This window comes from Podarcis vaucheri (assembly GCF_965113315.1).
Source record: "Podarcis vaucheri genome assembly, chromosome: 10".
In the NCBI taxonomy this organism is placed as follows: Eukaryota; Metazoa; Chordata; class Lepidosauria; order Squamata; family Lacertidae; genus Podarcis; species Podarcis vaucheri.
Window position 1 is genome coordinate 18,674,166 of NC_138748.1, and position 18,019 is coordinate 18,692,184.

Here is an 18,019-nt window from a genome sequence, read left to right on the forward strand (position 1 = left end):
GCGTGCAAGGCCTGGGGCGGCAGCCTGTCACCCGAAGCACGGGGAGCCCTCCGGAGGGCTCCCCATGCTTTGGGCGAGTGTCCGCTAGCCTTGCGCCCCGGGCAGGAGGTCCCACCGAGCGCGCGAGGCTTGGGCCGGCAGCCTGTCGCCCGAAGCACGGGGAGCCCTCCGGAGGGCTCCCCATGCTTCGGGCGAGTGTCCGCAAGCCTTGCGCACCGGGCAGGAGGTCCCACCGAGCGCGCGAGGCTTGGGCCGGCAGCCTGTCGCCCGAAGCACGGGGAGCCCTCCGGAGGGCTCCCCATGCTTCGGGCGAGTGTCCGCAAGCCTTGCGCGCCGGGCAGGAGGTCCCACCGAGCGCGCGAGGCTTGGGCCGGCAGCCTGTCGCCCGAAGCACGGGGAGCCCTCCGGAGGGCTCCCCATGCTTCGGGCGAGTGTCCGCAAGCCTTGCGCGCCGGGCAGGAGGTCCCACCGAGCGCGCGAGGCTTGGGGCGGCAGCCTGTCGCCCGAAGCACGGGGAGCCCTCCGGAGGGCTCCCCATGCTTCGGGCGAGTGTCCGCAAGCCTTGCGCGCCGGGCAGGAGGTCCCACCGAGTGTGCGAGGCCTGGGGCGGCAGCCTGTCACCCGAAGCACGGGGAGCCCTCCGGAGGGCTCCCCATGCTTCGGGCGAGTGTCCGCAAGCCGCGCGCGCCGGGCAGGAGGTCCCGCCGAGCGCGCGAGGCTTGGGGCGGCAGCCTGCAGCCCGAAGCACACGGAGCCCTCCGTAGGGTGCCCCGTGCTTCGGGCAGGTGTGCGCAAGGCTTGGGGCGGCAGCCACGGCGGGGGGGAGGGAGATAAATTTTTTTTATTCATTTCCCCCCCCCCAAAAAAAACGAGGTGCGTCCTATGGGCCGGTGCGCCCTATAAGACGAAAAATACGGTAAACTATCTGAATTATGGTGCTGGAGGAGACTCTTGAGAGTCCCATGGACTGCAAGAAGATCAAACTTATCCATTCTTAAGGAAATCAGCCCTGAGTGCTCACTGGAAGGACAGATCGTGAAGCTCAGACTCCAATACTTTGGCCACCTCATGAAAAGAGAAGACTCCCTGGAAAAGACCCTGATGTTGGGAAAGATGGAAGGCACAAGGAGAAGGGGACGACAGAGAATGAGGTGGTTGGATAGTGTTCTCAAAGCTACTAACATGAGTTTGACCAAACTGTGGGAAGCAGTGGAAGACAGGAGTGCCTGGCGTGCTCTGGTCCATGGGGTCACAAAGAGTCGGAAACGGCTAAACAACAACAAAGTAACTAAAATGGTGAAAGTATAGTTTTCTTGGTAAAATGACCTTCGGGTATTAGAATAATTGGCACAGAAACTGATTAATGGAATCAGGAATGTTAGTTATCATGTCATGGTCTAACAAGAAGGCGATTAGCTAAGTGATTTGGAAGCAATACTGGTAAAGCTGTTAACCCCCCCCCCCAACCTATTTATTCCTTTACATGGTTGCCATGAAATAGGATCTGATAGTGGATTGGAGTCCAGCTACATGACAGAATGTTGAACTGGCCCACAAAGAATTCCCTGTTTCTCTGAAGCTCGGCCTGCGCTATGGTCCACATTAGTTTTATCTGTGTATTTATTATGGTGTTATTCTGGAGATCAGCTTAATGCTGCCACTCACTCTGCCTCTGTGGTTGCTGTTCTACTAAGGCAATAGATTAAATGGACAGCATGGTATTATTTACCTACATTATTAATATTGATTACAAACAAAATAAAAGTTTGTTTATTTGTTATATTTATAAGGGGACTCATTAAGTAAATTATCTAGGGAGTACAAGAATAACAATTGGATGCTAATGAATCACATTTTTCCCCTTCTTGTGCCAGGCTGTCCCTTTCCCCATTACAATATTGTAGCATCTTTCTGAATTGCTGCCCCTTCAGCCAAAGCATTGTTGTAGCCATGCTATTAATTTTAATATGTAGCCTCTACCTGACTACTTCAGTCTCCCATTCTCCAGCTTTTCCCAGACCTCATCATACATCTTTCTATCTATTCAAGCTTAGAGGTAACAGCCATTCTTCTGGGTAATTGCTTCAATCACATCACCTTTTCCACTCCATCTTTTCTACCATATCAAATATAAAATTTTCTTTCAAGGCTCTTCGCAAGGTTATTCCCAGCCTACCTATCATGAAACTCTCAAGATGACGGCTCTTACATTGGGTCTGCCAGTGATTCCACATTCACCCACACATCTTAAAGTTTCAGACAAACTTCATAGGGTAGGACTGGAAGACTGTATATTATCCAGGAGACACTGCACATGTGGTGGCTTTAACCATGCGAAGAGCTAGATGTGTGTAGACACTGGCCATGTGACATGCAGCATCAAGCATTGCCACCAAGCTTCACTTGTCTAGATTATGGTTACCAGATGTCCCCGTTTCCCAGGGACAGTCCCTGGATTTACAAATCTGTCCCTGGACAAAATCTGTCCCCAGAATGTCCCTGTATTTATATTTTAAGTGTTGTAGATTTATTAGTAAGGAATGAATGTTGTGTGGTTGGTTCAACGACACAAGACACATCAATATGGGGACTTCTGGCGGGGCAAAATGGTGGGCGCCATGGCAGCGAGCAGCTCCTGAAGCCAGCCAGAGTCACTTGCACTACTAGGCTGGCTCCGGGCTGCTGAGACTGCCACCGCCACTGCCAAGGGGGAACCAGGGATGCCCGGTGTGTCAACTGGGGGAACCACTGACCCCCCCATGACCCAACTGCCCAGCAGCACTCCAGGGCCAGGAAAACCCCGGAGTCAACGCAGGGAGAAGGAGGAGAGGAGAAGGAGAAGGAAGAGAGAAAGAGGAAGGAGAAAAAAGAGTGGAGCCCCAACCTTGCTGCGCTGCTGCCGCTGCTCAGGAGGAGAGGTAGGCGAGCACCTGGAGGGCAAGGACACGTGGCCGAGCCCAGGCCCGACCTGAGCCTACTCCATGGAGGCTAGCACTCCAAGAGAGCAGGTCGGGGCCCAGAGGAAGGCTGTGTGACAGAGGAAACCACAGAAGAGAAGATATTACTTCTTCTTTTTAAAAAATAACTTTCTTAAAATATATTTTTTTCTGTCTCTCTCTCTCTCTCTTTTTTTTTTTTTAAAAAGGGTCCCCGGATTCTTTGAAAAAAATCTGGTAATCTTAGTCTAGATTGCATGGCCAAAGTTCAACCAGCTACAGATTTATTATATAACTGTTTAAAGAAACAATCCTAACTCCAGTTTGGGAGTGTAGGGCTGAATGGAGCTCTGCCACTTATGCTGGCCACAATGGAAGGTGTGGGGAGGAGAGTAGTTTCTTCCCCCTTTTTGCTGCAGTAGCTCTAGGCTGGTGCAACAGAGAGGCCCATGCCAGGTCCACTGTTGGTAGCTAGGCCAGCTTAGGATCCACCAACTCCTTGCCTGGTCCAGGTCTGTCCATTTTTGACCTCACTCTCAGAAATGCCCTATGACTGGTGTTTCGAATGGCTAGTACTGGGGGAGGAAACCCAAACCCTCTCCAACACGCCTGGGGGCTTAGACTGCTGTTAGGGAAGTTTCAAAACACATACATCCCATATAGTTACATGATTCCACACTCAGGTATTTCATGTTCTTAGGAACTCTGAGGCTATCAGCAGAATTAGGCTATATAATATGCCATTAGATTAGGAACAAGTCGCCTAAACAGAGATACCAATGACAGCCATTCTTGCCCCCTGTGCTGAACCCCATGGAAGTAAATTTGTGTAAACGATATGTAGGACTTTATTGGAAAATGGTAACAATTGAGCCAGTAGAGGGAGATTCAGTGTTTCAGTATTACGTTTATAGCTGTTAAAATTAATTTATTCGGATTATAATGGAATGTAGTATTTTTAATCCACTGTAATCTGCAGTGAGTCTTTGGGATGGGTCCAGGTACAGCTTTGAGATACATACATAGACTGTGTTCATAAAAAAGGATCAAACATATATGAGAAAGACATATAGTGTGAATAAATGAAGCTCCTGCAAACATCACAGCAATAAGGTTTATAGATGCCATAGAAATGCGGAGAGCACTTTGCCCCAATATACTAAATTAGTTCATTCTTGTTTAAAGATGTCTGTATAATACCTGGGATTTTCATTTAAGTCATAGTTGTTTATCAGATCTACTCCCAGATATATAGCAGAGCACATATTTTGTCCTAGTGAAGCCCATGGCACCAGATTGTCTAACTCAAAATACATCCCTTAACTTGGTTGTGTATTGAGTTACACTGGCAGAATGTCATGTCCATGCATTGATTGCTTTATATCAGAAACACTGATATATCTGGTAGCACTTTGTTCTCTGATCACATAAATATTTACTTCCATCCAGAAATTTGCTTTGCAGGATGCTTCTTATATCCAAAATGCTTTTATACTTTTCAGTTAAGTGTGTGCTTAAAGAAAGCTACCTAATCCTGGTGAGGTATAATATTGAGAATTTATTTGGTGGGGGGTTGATTGGGTTGTTTTCACATCTATTCCACATTAGTATCTTTTTCAGAAAGATAGAAATGTTTTCTGTGATAAGCTGGAAAATAATAAGGGGTTTAAAAATGTTTTAAGTAGGTAACATAATTCTCACCAAAGCAGACCACCAAATGTTGGACCACAGTGATGGAAATGGCTTGTTTTTGAATATATGCATTTGCAACTGTATCACTAGTTCTGGACAGTTTATTAATTCCTAATTGTTTTAAAACAATTGCCATATAAATACTGATTCTCTTCTCACTTGGTTTTCTATAAAGAAGGGATTTTTCTGTGGATACTGAGTAACCTCCAGGAACAAAATTCTATATGACAAAGAAAGCAATAAGATGAACAAAATTTCCTGGTAAATAATAAACAAGGTGAGTACTTTCTCTTGTGCTTCTAAAATACTGTTCATGTCAACAAAATATCAGATAAATATTTTATTTGCAAAGGTTTTTTTTATATTTCACTGTGCTTCATATTACAGCTCCCTTTTCCAACCTGGTAAGAACATTTCAGTCACCAGTATTATAAATGTTTCAGTATTTTTGTAAAAACAAATGGGGACAAGAAATGAGGTAACACTCATTTGGATTCCTGGATTTTTCTGTTATTTTAAGTCAGGTTTTTAATCTCATTCTAACACTCCGGAACATCACTTAAATAATAGTCCAAGACTAATAAATCATATCCTAGCTGCCATTATCATACATGACAGCTCATGCTGTTAGTGTTGCAGTAAAATATTTGTTGTTTTGGCTTTTGGTCTCCACTGCACCAGTCAAACTGCTATTTTCTGACTCATAATGACTCAACTGCCAAAACACCAGATTCCATCTGCTTCCAATCTAAGGAAAGGAAAATGAATTACCGTACCTGCCACCAAACTCACACTTGGTGACACAATGCTCAAGCCATGGCAGTTTCATGAAATCAGCAAGTCATCAAAATACTATATTATCTGTTAGGGGAATACAGTGGTGCCTCGCAAGACGAAAAGAATCCGTTCTGTGATTCTCTTCGTCTAGCGGTTTTTTCGTCTTGCGAAGCAAGCCCATTGAAGGATTAGCGGATTAGCGCTATTAGCGGCTTATCTGCTGATCGGATCAGCTGATAAGCGGCTTAGAAAAAGGGGGGAGGGGAAAAAAACAGCAGGAACTCGCAAGACATTGTCGTCTTGCGAAGCAATCCCATAGGAAATTCATTTTGCGAAGCACCTCCAAAATGGAAAACTCTTTCGTCTAGCGAGTTTTCCGTCTTGTGAGGCATTCATCTTGCGGGGCACCACTGTAATCTTGAGCATGTGTTCTTTTTCTTCAACTACTACAAACTCTTTGACCTTCAAAGTTCTTCCTGGCCTTCTCCATGGTATATTCCCACCTGTAAACTTTGTTCTCTGCCTGAGCTGATCCAAAATTTAAATCAGTGGCCCTCCTCCATATGCAACCTCCATGACAGATTCAGAGAGTGGTAACAAGTTAGAAGGTCTTTTTGGTTGTGGTCTCCAATCTATGGGAATGCCCTTCTCAGAATGCCCCACCTGTTACTATCTTTTTGGCATCAGATGTGAATTTTGCTCTCAGGCATTTGATAGGCTGTTTTACTCGTCATTAGAACACAACTTGCAGAGCACTAGGCAAGATTTGATCGCCTAATATCAGCTGATCAACCATTTGGAACCCCACCAATCTGTCTAACATGAGCTGTGCGGTGTGTTGGGAGATAAGGATTCAGCCTGACAGACAGATCCAATTCTCCAGCCCTTGAATATAGTGTGTTTCTGCCCTGGGACCACAAGTCATTACCCTTGATTGTAAACCTGAAAGAGGAAGCTTATCAAATTACATAATTATAATGTGTGTTAATTCAGACATTAAAAGTAATATATTTCTAACCATTTTTTTCATAAAACTCATGTTTACACAATCTTTTCATCTTGGATTTTTAACTTTGTTCTGTTAAAATCCATAGACTTTGCATCATAAATAGTACATTCTTAGAACCCTAGAATCACAGCATTGTAGAATTGGACGGAACCCTCTGGGTCATCTAGTCCAACTCCCTGCAATGCAGAAATCTAAACTAAAGCATCCATGACAGATGGCCATCCAACCACTGCTTCAGAACTTCCAATGAGGCTGAGTCCACCACCTTACGAGGGGGTCTGTTCCTACTGTCAGAAAGTTCTTCCTGATGTTCAGTTGGAAGCTCCTTTCTTGTAACTTGAAGTCATTGGTTAGGGTCCTACCCTCTGAAGCAGAAGAAAACAAACGTGCTCCATCTTCCATGTGAGAGCCCTTGAGATATTTGAAGGTGGCTATCATAACTCAGTCTCCTCTTATCCAGAGTAAATATACTCAGCTCCTTCAACCATTCCTCATTAGACTTGGCATCCAGACCCTTGATCATCTTGATCACCCTCCTCTGCAAATGTCCCAGCTTGTCAATATCCTTAAACTTTGGTGCCCAGAACTGGACTCAGTACTCCAGATGTGGTCTGACCAAGGTAGAATAGTGTGGTACTATGTCCTCCCTTGGCTGGGGCATTTCATCCAAGCTGTTTATAAATACATTGAACAATATGCCCAGGACAGAACCCTAAGGCACCCCTCTTGTCACTTTTTTCTAGGATGATGAGGATCCATTAGTGAGTAAAATCTGGGCTAGTTCAATCAACCAGCTACAAATCTACCTAACAGTTACCTCATCTACATTTTACCAGCTTTTCTGCAAGGATATCATGGGGGGCTTCGTCAAAAACCTGGATAGGTGTAGATAACTGCACAGTAAAAATGCACAGAAGGAGACAAGTTAGCAATAGTGACACAAAAATACAGCAAGAATGACCAAAAAGGGGACTTCGTTAGCAGCGAGGTTTTAAGCAGGGATGGCCAAAAGAGAGGCTGTAGTGTTCAGAGGCAGGGGGCACAGAACTGAGAAATAAAGCAGTTTTGTGGGCTTTGGGGGCTGTCTCTTTTCTGTGAAAAATTGGCTAGAAATAATTGGATGCCTCTGATGCTGGAGGTGAGATTACTATAGTAACAAGTGACACCTGCAACAAAATGTTGGGAAGTGTATCCCATTTATAATTCCAGGCAGTCAATAACACAAGCCTTGCAATACTGTTCAATGGTGTTGGTGGGGAGGAGAGAAGACAAGTTTCATGAGTTGAAAAGGTATAATGACATCATTTTTCTTCACCCACCTACCCACCGAAAAGGGTTCCCTCTGTTCTATATAGCATTGCAGGACTGCCAGGCCAAAACCAGAGTGGAGGATGTGCAGTTTTAGTGATGAGAAAGGCATCTCTCCAATCCAACCTTAATTCTCTCTTTCTCCAGGATACTTTCTATAAGCTGTCTGGGATGTGTGCAGGTTGATTCCCTTTCCTGCCTCTGACCTCCATTGTGTGTGTGATGGAGAGAGGATACTTTCAACTGACGCATGAACATTCTGTGTCTCAAAGTGCACTTAGCCACTAACTTGATTAATAGAGCCACACAATCAGTCTTCTAATTTCTTTAAACCCTTCCCCCCACCCCCACTTTTCTATGTAGGCTCCACTGCCATCCACATTATGCAAGCTCACGGGTTTCTGTCAGGCAGCACTTATATACTTCTGTATGTTTGTTGTGTCCCCTGAATTTGTAAAAGCTACTGTTTCACGTCAAACTGATAGGCTGCCACTGTTTGCTTTTAAACAAAATGATAATATAAACAAATAGCAGCTTTATATATTTGGTACATAAAGGGCCAGCAGTTCACAGCTAGAAAGCAACAAAAGACCAAGGATGTATTTGCAAATCACCTTCAAAAAAGTCTACCATTCACCTCTATGTGGAAATATAATCAGACACTGAAATAGCTAATAATACTAATAATACTTCTATGTATTATTGCCTAGATAATTACTTTTGCCTGGTTACTAACTGCAAAATATGTAGTGATGATTCATAAACTGCAATACTAATTAACCAAAAAAGTTTTGGTTTTGCTTTTTTACTTTATCCATACTTTACTAAAATCTGCATTATTGATTTATTTACCAGATCTCTGGCATTACAAATTAGCATAGATTCGACGCACACTGAATTATCAATAAAAAGTGGCAAACAGTACTGTAGCTATCTCAAGCTGGACTACAGCTAAACAAGATTGTTTCTGATCTACTTTAAAGTTTGTCCAAGCTTTTATTCTAACATCTCACTTAACTCCTTGAAAAAGGCTGAAGTATTGTGCAATATGTTCCAATGAACATATTGTGACTTCTGAGTAAACATGCATAGAATTGTATTATTAGAGCTGTTTTTGGAGACTAAAATATGACAATATTTAACATGAGGAGTGCTCTGTAAAAAAGAAAATGTAATCTGTTGCATTTTTATAAGATTGGTAAATTGTCTAGCAATCACAAAGAAATATGGCTTTGCTCCCAGCATTATGACTTTTCCATGACTAAGTTCTCATTCCATATCCTTTCTATTTCAGAAAAGCCCATATTCATTTTCTACAATGTACAAAATTTAGCTGTTTACTTACCAGAAACCTTCATGTGGTTTTATAGCATTCAAGAGAAGTTACCAAGCAAAGTGTAGTTCATTTCACTCTGTCCATAATTAAAACATTCTTTTATACAAACAAATCTTAATGTCCTTAAATAGGCTTTAAGCCAGCCATGTAAACTGAAGATAATTTTGTCTAATGGAGAACTGCAGAATTTAACACTGAGTTTTAGAAGTGAATAATATATAACAACCTTGAGTTTGCTTTCTCCTGCTTCTACTTTTCCTTCTTTTGGCCTTGTCCCAAATGAAAATATAATTTGTGGGATGCAGGGATTACTCTTGAGATTACTGTTTCGCTATAATTTCACTATAATTGCAAACAACTGATATGAAAAGATAAACTGAATCAGTCAATCTGTTGATGTGTATAGTAATGAACCACAAAAAACTTACACAGTGCTTTTTTGTCAACACCCCTTCAAGCCAAGTTTAACATTAATACATATTATTGGTACTAGTAATACTCCTTCTCTCTAAGAGCATTAAGAATATCCATAGAGGTGGTCCTAAAAGGGAAAGGGGGTATCATACAAAAGTAGGAAAGCTGCTTTATAAAGTATCACACAGTGGGACAATGGACATTTTGTTATAAGACGCAACGTGGTCTAACTAGTGTTTAAGGAGCAAAGAAGCAGAACAATTCTATTTATCTGCATATCAGACTACCTACTTTCCTAAGTGTCTGGTGCCATCATCCTACTAAATAATAACAACAACATGGGGGAAATTCAAAGGCAAGGCAATGTAACAAAAGACAAGTGCCTCTTCAGCACCATGGACAAGAACAAGCAGATACTACCATCAATGCAGTCATTTAAACATGTCCTGCACGTAATGTGAGTCACAGCAACTACTGACCAGACTTTCTCTTCTTCTTCTTCTTCAGGTATTGCGGCAGATATTGCATCAACATTGTTTCTTCAAGTGTTATGGCAAATATTAGATCAACACTGTGTACCACTTATTTAACAAAAATGCTACTGGTAATATTTCCCTGAGTGCAAAACTAGACATTTCATTAGACACTTTAGTTTAATATATAGGCATGACACAGATATGCCTCAATCCCATCAAAAACAGAGGATAAGGGTCTACTTTTATGAGCGAAAAGAGTGAGCAGGTGGGAGGTACTGAGGCTTCCCTTGTCTCTCTGTTTTCTTCCCACAGTCAGTCAGTCCCACCTCCCAAACACTTTTATCTCCAATGCTCCAAAACTAGGTTTGCCTATCTGGGAGAAAAGTGGCGGAATGGAAAAGTTGGGGAGAAATAAACTGTTGAGTGGAAGAGGATTCAGTACTCCCAACATATACAACCCTTCTGCTTTAAAATCAGCTCCCTGCCCCCGTTTATTCATGACTGGTTCCTTTTCAAAGACATTATCATTACTAATTTCAACCTAATTTGTATGCACAATCAAGCCAGAGTTAAGCACTTTTACACAGCACTGATTTCAATGGGAGAGTTAAGTACTTGCTTAAATCTCTTCTATTGAAAGTAATGGAGCTTAATTGACTGTATTTTGCCCTATGCATGAAACAACATTAAAATGGATAATAATAATAATAATAATAATAATAATAATAATAATAATAATGATGATGATGATGATGTAACATATAGAGAGGGACTACCAATTTCCTGTATAACTAGATCACTATCCACTACAGAAATGCCAAGTCCTCTGCAAGAACAATATTTTCAGTGTTCAGGATTTACCTCCATAATAATTTTCCTTATCAGCCAATACCATTGTTGAATAGAAAATGATAGCAGTATACTTATGCACATTTTTAATGCTTTGCAAATGGTTTTCTATATAAAACATAATCTGTGAGTTCATTAATTCTGATACAGAGAAAGTTTATCTTCAGCAAATAAGTTTATATGGATGTTGCAGCAATGAAAATTTTGAAATGAGATAAATACGGTTACATTTTTTAAGCCATACATTTGAGTAAGGTTTTGCAAAGATTTGGGAATACAATGACTATGGTGTCCCTAGAATTGACTTACCTCCTCAGGTCAAATCCAGCACTTGAACCATTGATTTTAATGTTGTATCATATTCCATCTTAAGCAAATATATTTACACAACATGTTTTTAGAAATACAATACTACACCAGTTATTAATGTCCTTGTTAAATTTGCTGCAGTTTCAGAAGAGTTTGACTTCCCACAAAAAGTTTACTATATTATTATGGGTTTGAAATTTTCGTTGTTATATTTTCAAAGTTAGCAGGACTTAGATTTAACACATATTATGTACAAACATCATAATATATCATTCTGATATACCAGCACTGGCATAAATGCATGTAAATTGGTAGGTATCATCCCATTTCTGATTCCGTTGGAGAATAATATTGACTTTCCTGAGGTTAGACTAAAGTTTGTAAAAATATACTTACTCTTTCTTGGACAGATACATTCACCTTTAAAATATTTTAAAAGAATTTACAATTTTGGTCCAACACTAACATGAGAGCAAAATCACCAAATTTTAGATTGGATTTCAAGCATGTAACTCATCACCTGTTGTTCACTAACATTCAAACAGAAGTAGGTGAATGGAAATTTAAACACTGGGATCTCAATATGCAAGAGGAAAAATATTAAAATTAAAGCGATCTTACAATTGCAAGGACCTCTCATTATTGTGCTCAATTAGAGATGGAGAACTCCCATACTTCTCCACATCACCACAGACAGATAGATCAGAGGCACATCCTTGATCAAAACACAGGGGTACATTGTCACTTTCCTCACGCAATTTTGAAACACAAAATCGGAAGAGCAATGATAGCAACATGGCTTTTTTTAATATTCTGCTCAGGTAGCTACCAAAACAAATATGCACTTACCCAAGGGTGGTCATAGTGACAATGGTATACCAGAAAGCTGCAGGGATGCTGGTGAATTTGGTGGACGTTGAGCCTTTCTCAGCATAGAACATGACTGTAGCAAAGATTATGATGGCCATAGTGAGAGAAAAGAGGAGAAAGCCGAGCTCTGATGCACAGCTTTTCAGAGTGTAGCCCAGGATGCGCAAACCCTGCGAGTGGCGGGAAAACTTAAAGATCCGGAATACACGGAAGACACGCAGTGTTACAAAGGCCCCACTGACATCCTCATTGTTGGTCATCACAAGACCAATGTAATAGGGCATAATGGCCACTACATCAATGATGCTCATGACACTACGCACAAACTTGTAACGGCTCGGGGCAGCCACTAGACGCAACAGATACTCAACTGTGAAGATCATGACACAGGCCGTATCCAGGCAGAAGAAAGCCACATCATAGCGCTCTCCACAGGACAGCTCCTTGATGGTACCAGGACTTAGCCCACAGGGTACTGTCTCCACTACATTGGCAAGGACGGAGACGGCAATGAAGAAGCCCGTAACATAGTAAAATACCAGGGCCAGCGTGCTGGTGTGTGGATTCTCAAAGGCCCGCCACATCCTCTCCCGGGCTGTCATTGAGGGCAGATTGCATTCATCGGCATTATCCTGATCAGCATCATCCTGAAGACGTTCGGCATTTTCCCGCCGCCGGTCCTTATATTCCTCATAGCAACAGTCACCAATGATCTCGGGGATTATACCAAAGAAGGCCAGCTCCTCGTCATAGGCTGAGATGCACTCTTGACGCGGGTAGTGTAGCTTCCCTGTTCGGTAGAAATTGAGGATGTGTCGGAAGATGTCAGGGTCCCGGTCGAAAAAGTATTGCTGCGTCTCAGGGTGGTAGAAGAAATCCCTTTCTGAGCTGCCCAGCAGCGTGTCAGGATAGCGTTCCAGGGTATCCAGCCAGGTCTGGAACTGGGTGCCACTGACATTCAGCACAATCAGAGAGTCCTGGCTACGCTTCCTCTCTTGGCGAGGGGCAGTCGGCATGGGGTTTGTGGCCACCGGCATCCATCCTATAGCAGCTGCCCGAGCAAAAGGCAGCCATGCTGCCACTCCTGCTGCCATGGTGTAAGTTGCTACTGGTATGCCCAGGGGTTCTTTTTAGAAATAATCCAGTCTACATAAAAAAACAAAATGTACCAAGAAATTAGGATGCCTGCTATTTCCAAAGAATACAAATTTCTATGTTTATGTCTGTTGCTTTGAGGTTTATTTTATCATTCTATTATTTTATATGTTTAGTCTACCGATGTGTTACTTGATGTTCTACTGTTGGGATCATTTCATAGAGTGAAGAGCAGTATCAACATACTCTGAGTACATAATAAAAACCTCACCCATTTCTCCCCTCTGACTCTATGTCACCTTCTCTCATTTGCCACCATTCCATCATTATTCAAGTCAGACTAAGAAATCGGATTTTGTATATTAACTATTGATGGTAGCTAGATAGATGTCATGTAGTACTACAATCCCCAAACTGGCACCTCCTGTCTCTACCACTTGGTTCCTGATAAGGAAATCTCCACATGCACAAAAATACAGCAATAGGAAAGCAGCTGCAAGAGGTAATCAGTCAGCCAGCCAGCCTGCCAGGTCCAATAAGCAGCAGTTAGATAATATTCCAGGCCAAAGGCGCAATTTACTAGCTAGGAACAATTCCTGTACTGTCCTGATTCCTAGAGATGCACTCCAAGCCCAAATCCCTTCCCACCTACTCCTACATTAGCCATCAGCTGCAAATATCTGGCTTGGAAATGAAGAGAGAGAACAGATGATTATGCTATGTTCCCTTTGGTAAATCCTTAAGCTATGCTGCTGAAGGAACACTTGCTAATTTTCCCACATCCATTCATTAGGAAACAGCAGGCTTAGGAAGAAGATGTCCACTCTGAGTTCACAGCTGATTTCACATCATGCCAACCCATCACTCACCTTCTCCAGACTCCTCCTGTTCTGGGGAAACAGGGCAGAGGGATAAAGGCAAACCAGTAATTTAAAAGTTAGGGAAAGACAAGCTTTCTTTTAAGAAAACTTGCGGAGGGACGGTTTGACTCCTGAGGAACAGGTGATGGAGGGAACAGGTGTTTAGAAGAAAATGGGACCTGGATTCTGCAAGCTGTCTTAGGGAAGATGAAGAGGGAAAGGGAAATAGAGTACCTTAGTAAGCAAGGTGGGCATACTAAACAATTGGGGAAAGTGAAAATGTGACTTTCTCTGGGCAGAAGTTCAGGAAGAAGGACCAGTTGTTGGTGCAGGAGTAAAAGTAGGAAACTCTAAGGGAGAGGTTCTTATGAAAGGGGAGGGGGGCATATTTTATTAAATGGTGAGAGAAAAGGCAGGAGCTTCCTAATAGGTCGGGGAGGGGGGAAATGAAGGAGAAGTTGGAGGGGAAGAGAGGGAGGGAGGGAGAGGTGTTGGGAGTTTGTTCCTGAGAGGATAGGGATGGAACTTGAGGGTGCTGATTTGGGTAGAGGGGAACTAAACTGATTTGAGTTTGCAAATGCAGTCGAGTTAGGCTAGACTAGAGTATTCATAGTTGAGGAAGAGGAAGGGAGGATCAGTGGGTGTCTGGGGAGCAGGAGGGAAATCTCATGCCTGACCATCTTCAGGAAAGGTTGGAGACACCTTGGGGTCCTAGGAGCAAGTGTGGGTGTTTGTGGGTGCCTTGCGGCATGGGCATAGGCAGGACTTTGTTAGGGGGCGGGATTTTGGTTAGGGGGGCAAAACCGACGTGAGAGGTCAATTAGTTATTTCTATTGTTTTACTTGATCTAGGGGGGACAGCTGCCCCCTGCCCCCGCCATGCCTTAGGGAGTACAGGGATGTCAGAAAATAAGTAAGCTTAGGGAGTCTGAAGATACTAGGAGGGAGAGGGGGAAATACAGCTCACGCAGCGCAAAAGCAAACAGTTCCAGCAACAGTTCCACAAAAAAGAGATTGATGGGCAATATGAAACCGAGGACGGGGGGGGGGCGAAGGAGGACATAGGCAGGAAGTTCATTTTGTAATCTCAGGGAGGAAAGGGGGCTGGTGGGGTGTGATCCCCCCCGGGACACACACACACCCACCCAACAATCTAATGAAAGAGATTAGAAAGCAAATAAACTGCCTCAGTTCTCTGGGGAGCCCAGAGCGCTCTCGGTTCCCCTCCCGCTTCCTGCAACCCCCCCCCCCACCTCGCCCGAATTCGCCTCGCCCGCCAAAAAAAAATAGAGCGAAAAAGGCGCGCGCCTTCCCTCCGCGCCGCCTCGCCTGGGCGCCTCGCGAGCCCTCGCAAACTCTCCCCGCCACTTGATGCTGCCGAGCAGGTGGCGCGGCGCCCGAAACCTCTGGCGGCGGCGGCGGCGGCGGAGAGAGGTGGAATTAAACATTAAAAAAAAATAAACGTTGCTGACCCGTGTGTGTGCGCGGCTTCCTAATAATATGGAGTAGGGGCGTGTGACCGCTGTGTGTGTGTGTGTGGAGGCGAGGGGGGGTGTCTCTTTCCTGAGGTGGGCTCCCTCCCTCCCTCCCTCCCTCCCTCGCAGTATCTCCTCACCTGGCGAAGTCGCCTCGTGGCCGGGGCGCCCCGTTCGGCATGGAGGTGGCGAGCGGGCGCGCGTGCGTCTCTCCCCCCCCCCCCGCCACCTCTCTCGGCGAGAGGCTTCTCCTCCGCCCGCCCCCTTCTTCCCGCCGCTTCCCCTCAGCAACAAGTTCGACGGCGGCGGCGGCGGCGGGGCGGCCGGTGGGCGTGTGGCGAGAGCGACGCAATCCCGCCCGCTGGCGGCTCAATGCAGACCCGCTTCTTCTTCTTCCTCTCCTCCTCCTCCTCTCAGGAACCAGCCCTGCTCGGCGGCGGCGGCGGCGGCGGTTCCAGTCAGGCAGTCGGAGGGCTGCTGCTGCTGCTGCTGCCGCCGTCCATGCCGCGGGCGGCTGCTGCTGCTGCTGCTGCTGGCGGAGGGCAGGGCTGGGGGCGCAGAGCGGCTTCCTCCTCGCTGCTGCTGCCTTTCCAGTGGGTGGCCCATGCCTGGCAGAGCCGGGCGAGGGGCGCTTCTTGCTTGCCGCCGCCGCCGCCGAGGATGCTGCTGCTGCTGCTGCCGCTCCTGTCGCCGCTCGGGGCTGGCGGGGCTGCGGAGAAGGAAGCGGGGAAGACGGCAGCAGGAGGCGGAGGAGGAGGAGGGGAGAGAAGCCCACCCTGCTGCTGCCGCCGCTGCAGGTTATGATTTCACACAGGCGCCTCTTTCGCCTCCTCCCACCCGGCAAATGTCACTGGGGCGGCGCGGGGGGGGGGCGGGGGGGCGGGAAGGCGGAGGGAGTCCCGGTGCGGAGGAGGAGGAGGAGGAGGAGGAGGGCATCGATCCGGAGAGGAACAAAGAGAATTGCAAATCGGTGCACACTCCGGCTTGGCAAGACAGGCGAAGGGGCAGCGGGGGGGGGGGTGTGTGTGTGTCGCTCTGCCCCCATCGGAAGCACGCAGGCGACACCTTGGTTGTCCGCCTGCCCCACCACACACGTTTTCTGAATGAGTCTTTGCAGAAGGTGGTTTCTCTCTCCCCCCCCCCCCTTTTCTAATATTTCTGAAACTTTGTGGGATTCCCAAGAATGCCCATTTGCAAATGTCAACCAACTAAGCTGAGGTTATGCAATGTTTCGCTGTGTTTTGCAGCCGCTGGCCAAATCGCCTTGAGCCAGCTTTCGAAAATGATCGTCATTCCTGGGAGGTTTCTCTCTCTCTCTCTCTCTCTCTCTCTCTCTTCTCTCTCTCTCTCTCTCTCTCTCTCTCTCTCTCTCTCTCTCGTTTTCCAAATCATCTTCGCTTATCGCCGTCCGCTTTGGAAAACCAGAATCCCTTTCTTTTGGACCGCTAGATGGCGCGTAGAGGACGAGTAAGTCTCCGCTGCACTTTCATGGCTCCAACTTCAGAAATGGTTGATACCTGTTGTCTGAGCTGGACCACTTCAGCCTGGGGTGATGTTACAGGACTGAAATGCTTCTTGGTCCAAAAATTATATCTGCATAAAAACTTGATGTCGGGGAAAGGCATCCTCTCCTCTCTTTTTCTTCCCAAGAATATATGAACCAGGAATTTAATTGTATATAGAGGAACCAGAAGCGACCCACCCCATTATGCCGCCTGAGGCAAATCAGGAATGTGTGGCATGGGGTGTACAGCTTAGATGCATGTAATCGAATCATAATGCATGTAATCATACATGCATCTAAGCTGTACACCACATGCCACACAGTCAAACTTTGAACACATGGTGCTCTTCCTAATGATATTCATTCTGCCGCAGAATGGTGGCCCATCCTTTCCTGCCAACCTAGCAGTTCGAAAGCACACCAGTGCAAGTAGATAAATTGGTACCACTCCAGTGGGAAGGTAAATGGTGTTTCCATCTGCTGCTCTTGTTTCGCCAGAAGCGGCTTAGTCACACTGGCCACATGACCCAGAAGCTGTACACTGGCTCCCTCGGCCAATAAAGTGAGATGAGTGCCGCAACCCCAGAGTCGGTCACTAGTGGACCTGATGGTCAGGGGTCCCTTTACCTTTACCTTTAAGGCAAAACAGGAAGGTCCTGCCCTGTGTGTGCACTGTGCAGCACCCACCTCACTAAAGCCTTGCTTACTGGGGTCACAGCTGAGAGGTTTGCTGGAATATAGTTCTGGAATCTAGTATATCTTTCAGTTCTTAGAATCATAGAGTTGGAAGGGACCCTGAGGATCATCTAGTCCAACTCCTGCAATACGGCTGTCCCATCCGGGGATTGAACCTGCAACCTTGGCATTATAAGTACCACGCGCTAAGCAACTGAGCTATTGCTCAAAATTGTATAAATCCTAGGTTAAGATGATGATGTGCTGAATGATGAGAAAGTGGTGGTGGTAAATCACTATTGTATAAATGTAAAGAAGACAAAGTGCAGTAGAACCACAAAAAGAATTAATAGGGCAATTTTAGCTACAGATCTTAACTGAAGCCAATAACTAGTGGAAACTTAATGAAGACAATGGAAGCAATGTTTCCTTTCT

The 18,019-nt window shown here is 45.2% G+C and overlaps 1 protein-coding gene across 1 annotated transcript in view; it reads right to left on the bottom strand.

Moving 5' to 3' along the window:
• KCND2 (potassium voltage-gated channel subfamily D member 2) overlaps positions 1–16,217 on the bottom strand; it is a 287,365-nt gene extending 271,148 nt beyond the window's left edge. Inside the window, exons 1-2 of the mRNA XM_082239690.1 lie at positions 15,546–16,217; positions 11,956–13,122 (exon numbers count right to left, since the gene is read on the bottom strand). Of these exons, the coding sequence (XP_082095816.1) occupies positions 11,956–13,070 (1,115 nt within the window). The 5' untranslated portion in view covers positions 13,071–13,122; positions 15,546–16,217. The remainder of the gene's footprint in view (positions 1–11,955; positions 13,123–15,545) is intronic.
• Between the last annotated feature and the right edge of the window lie 1,802 nt (positions 16,218–18,019).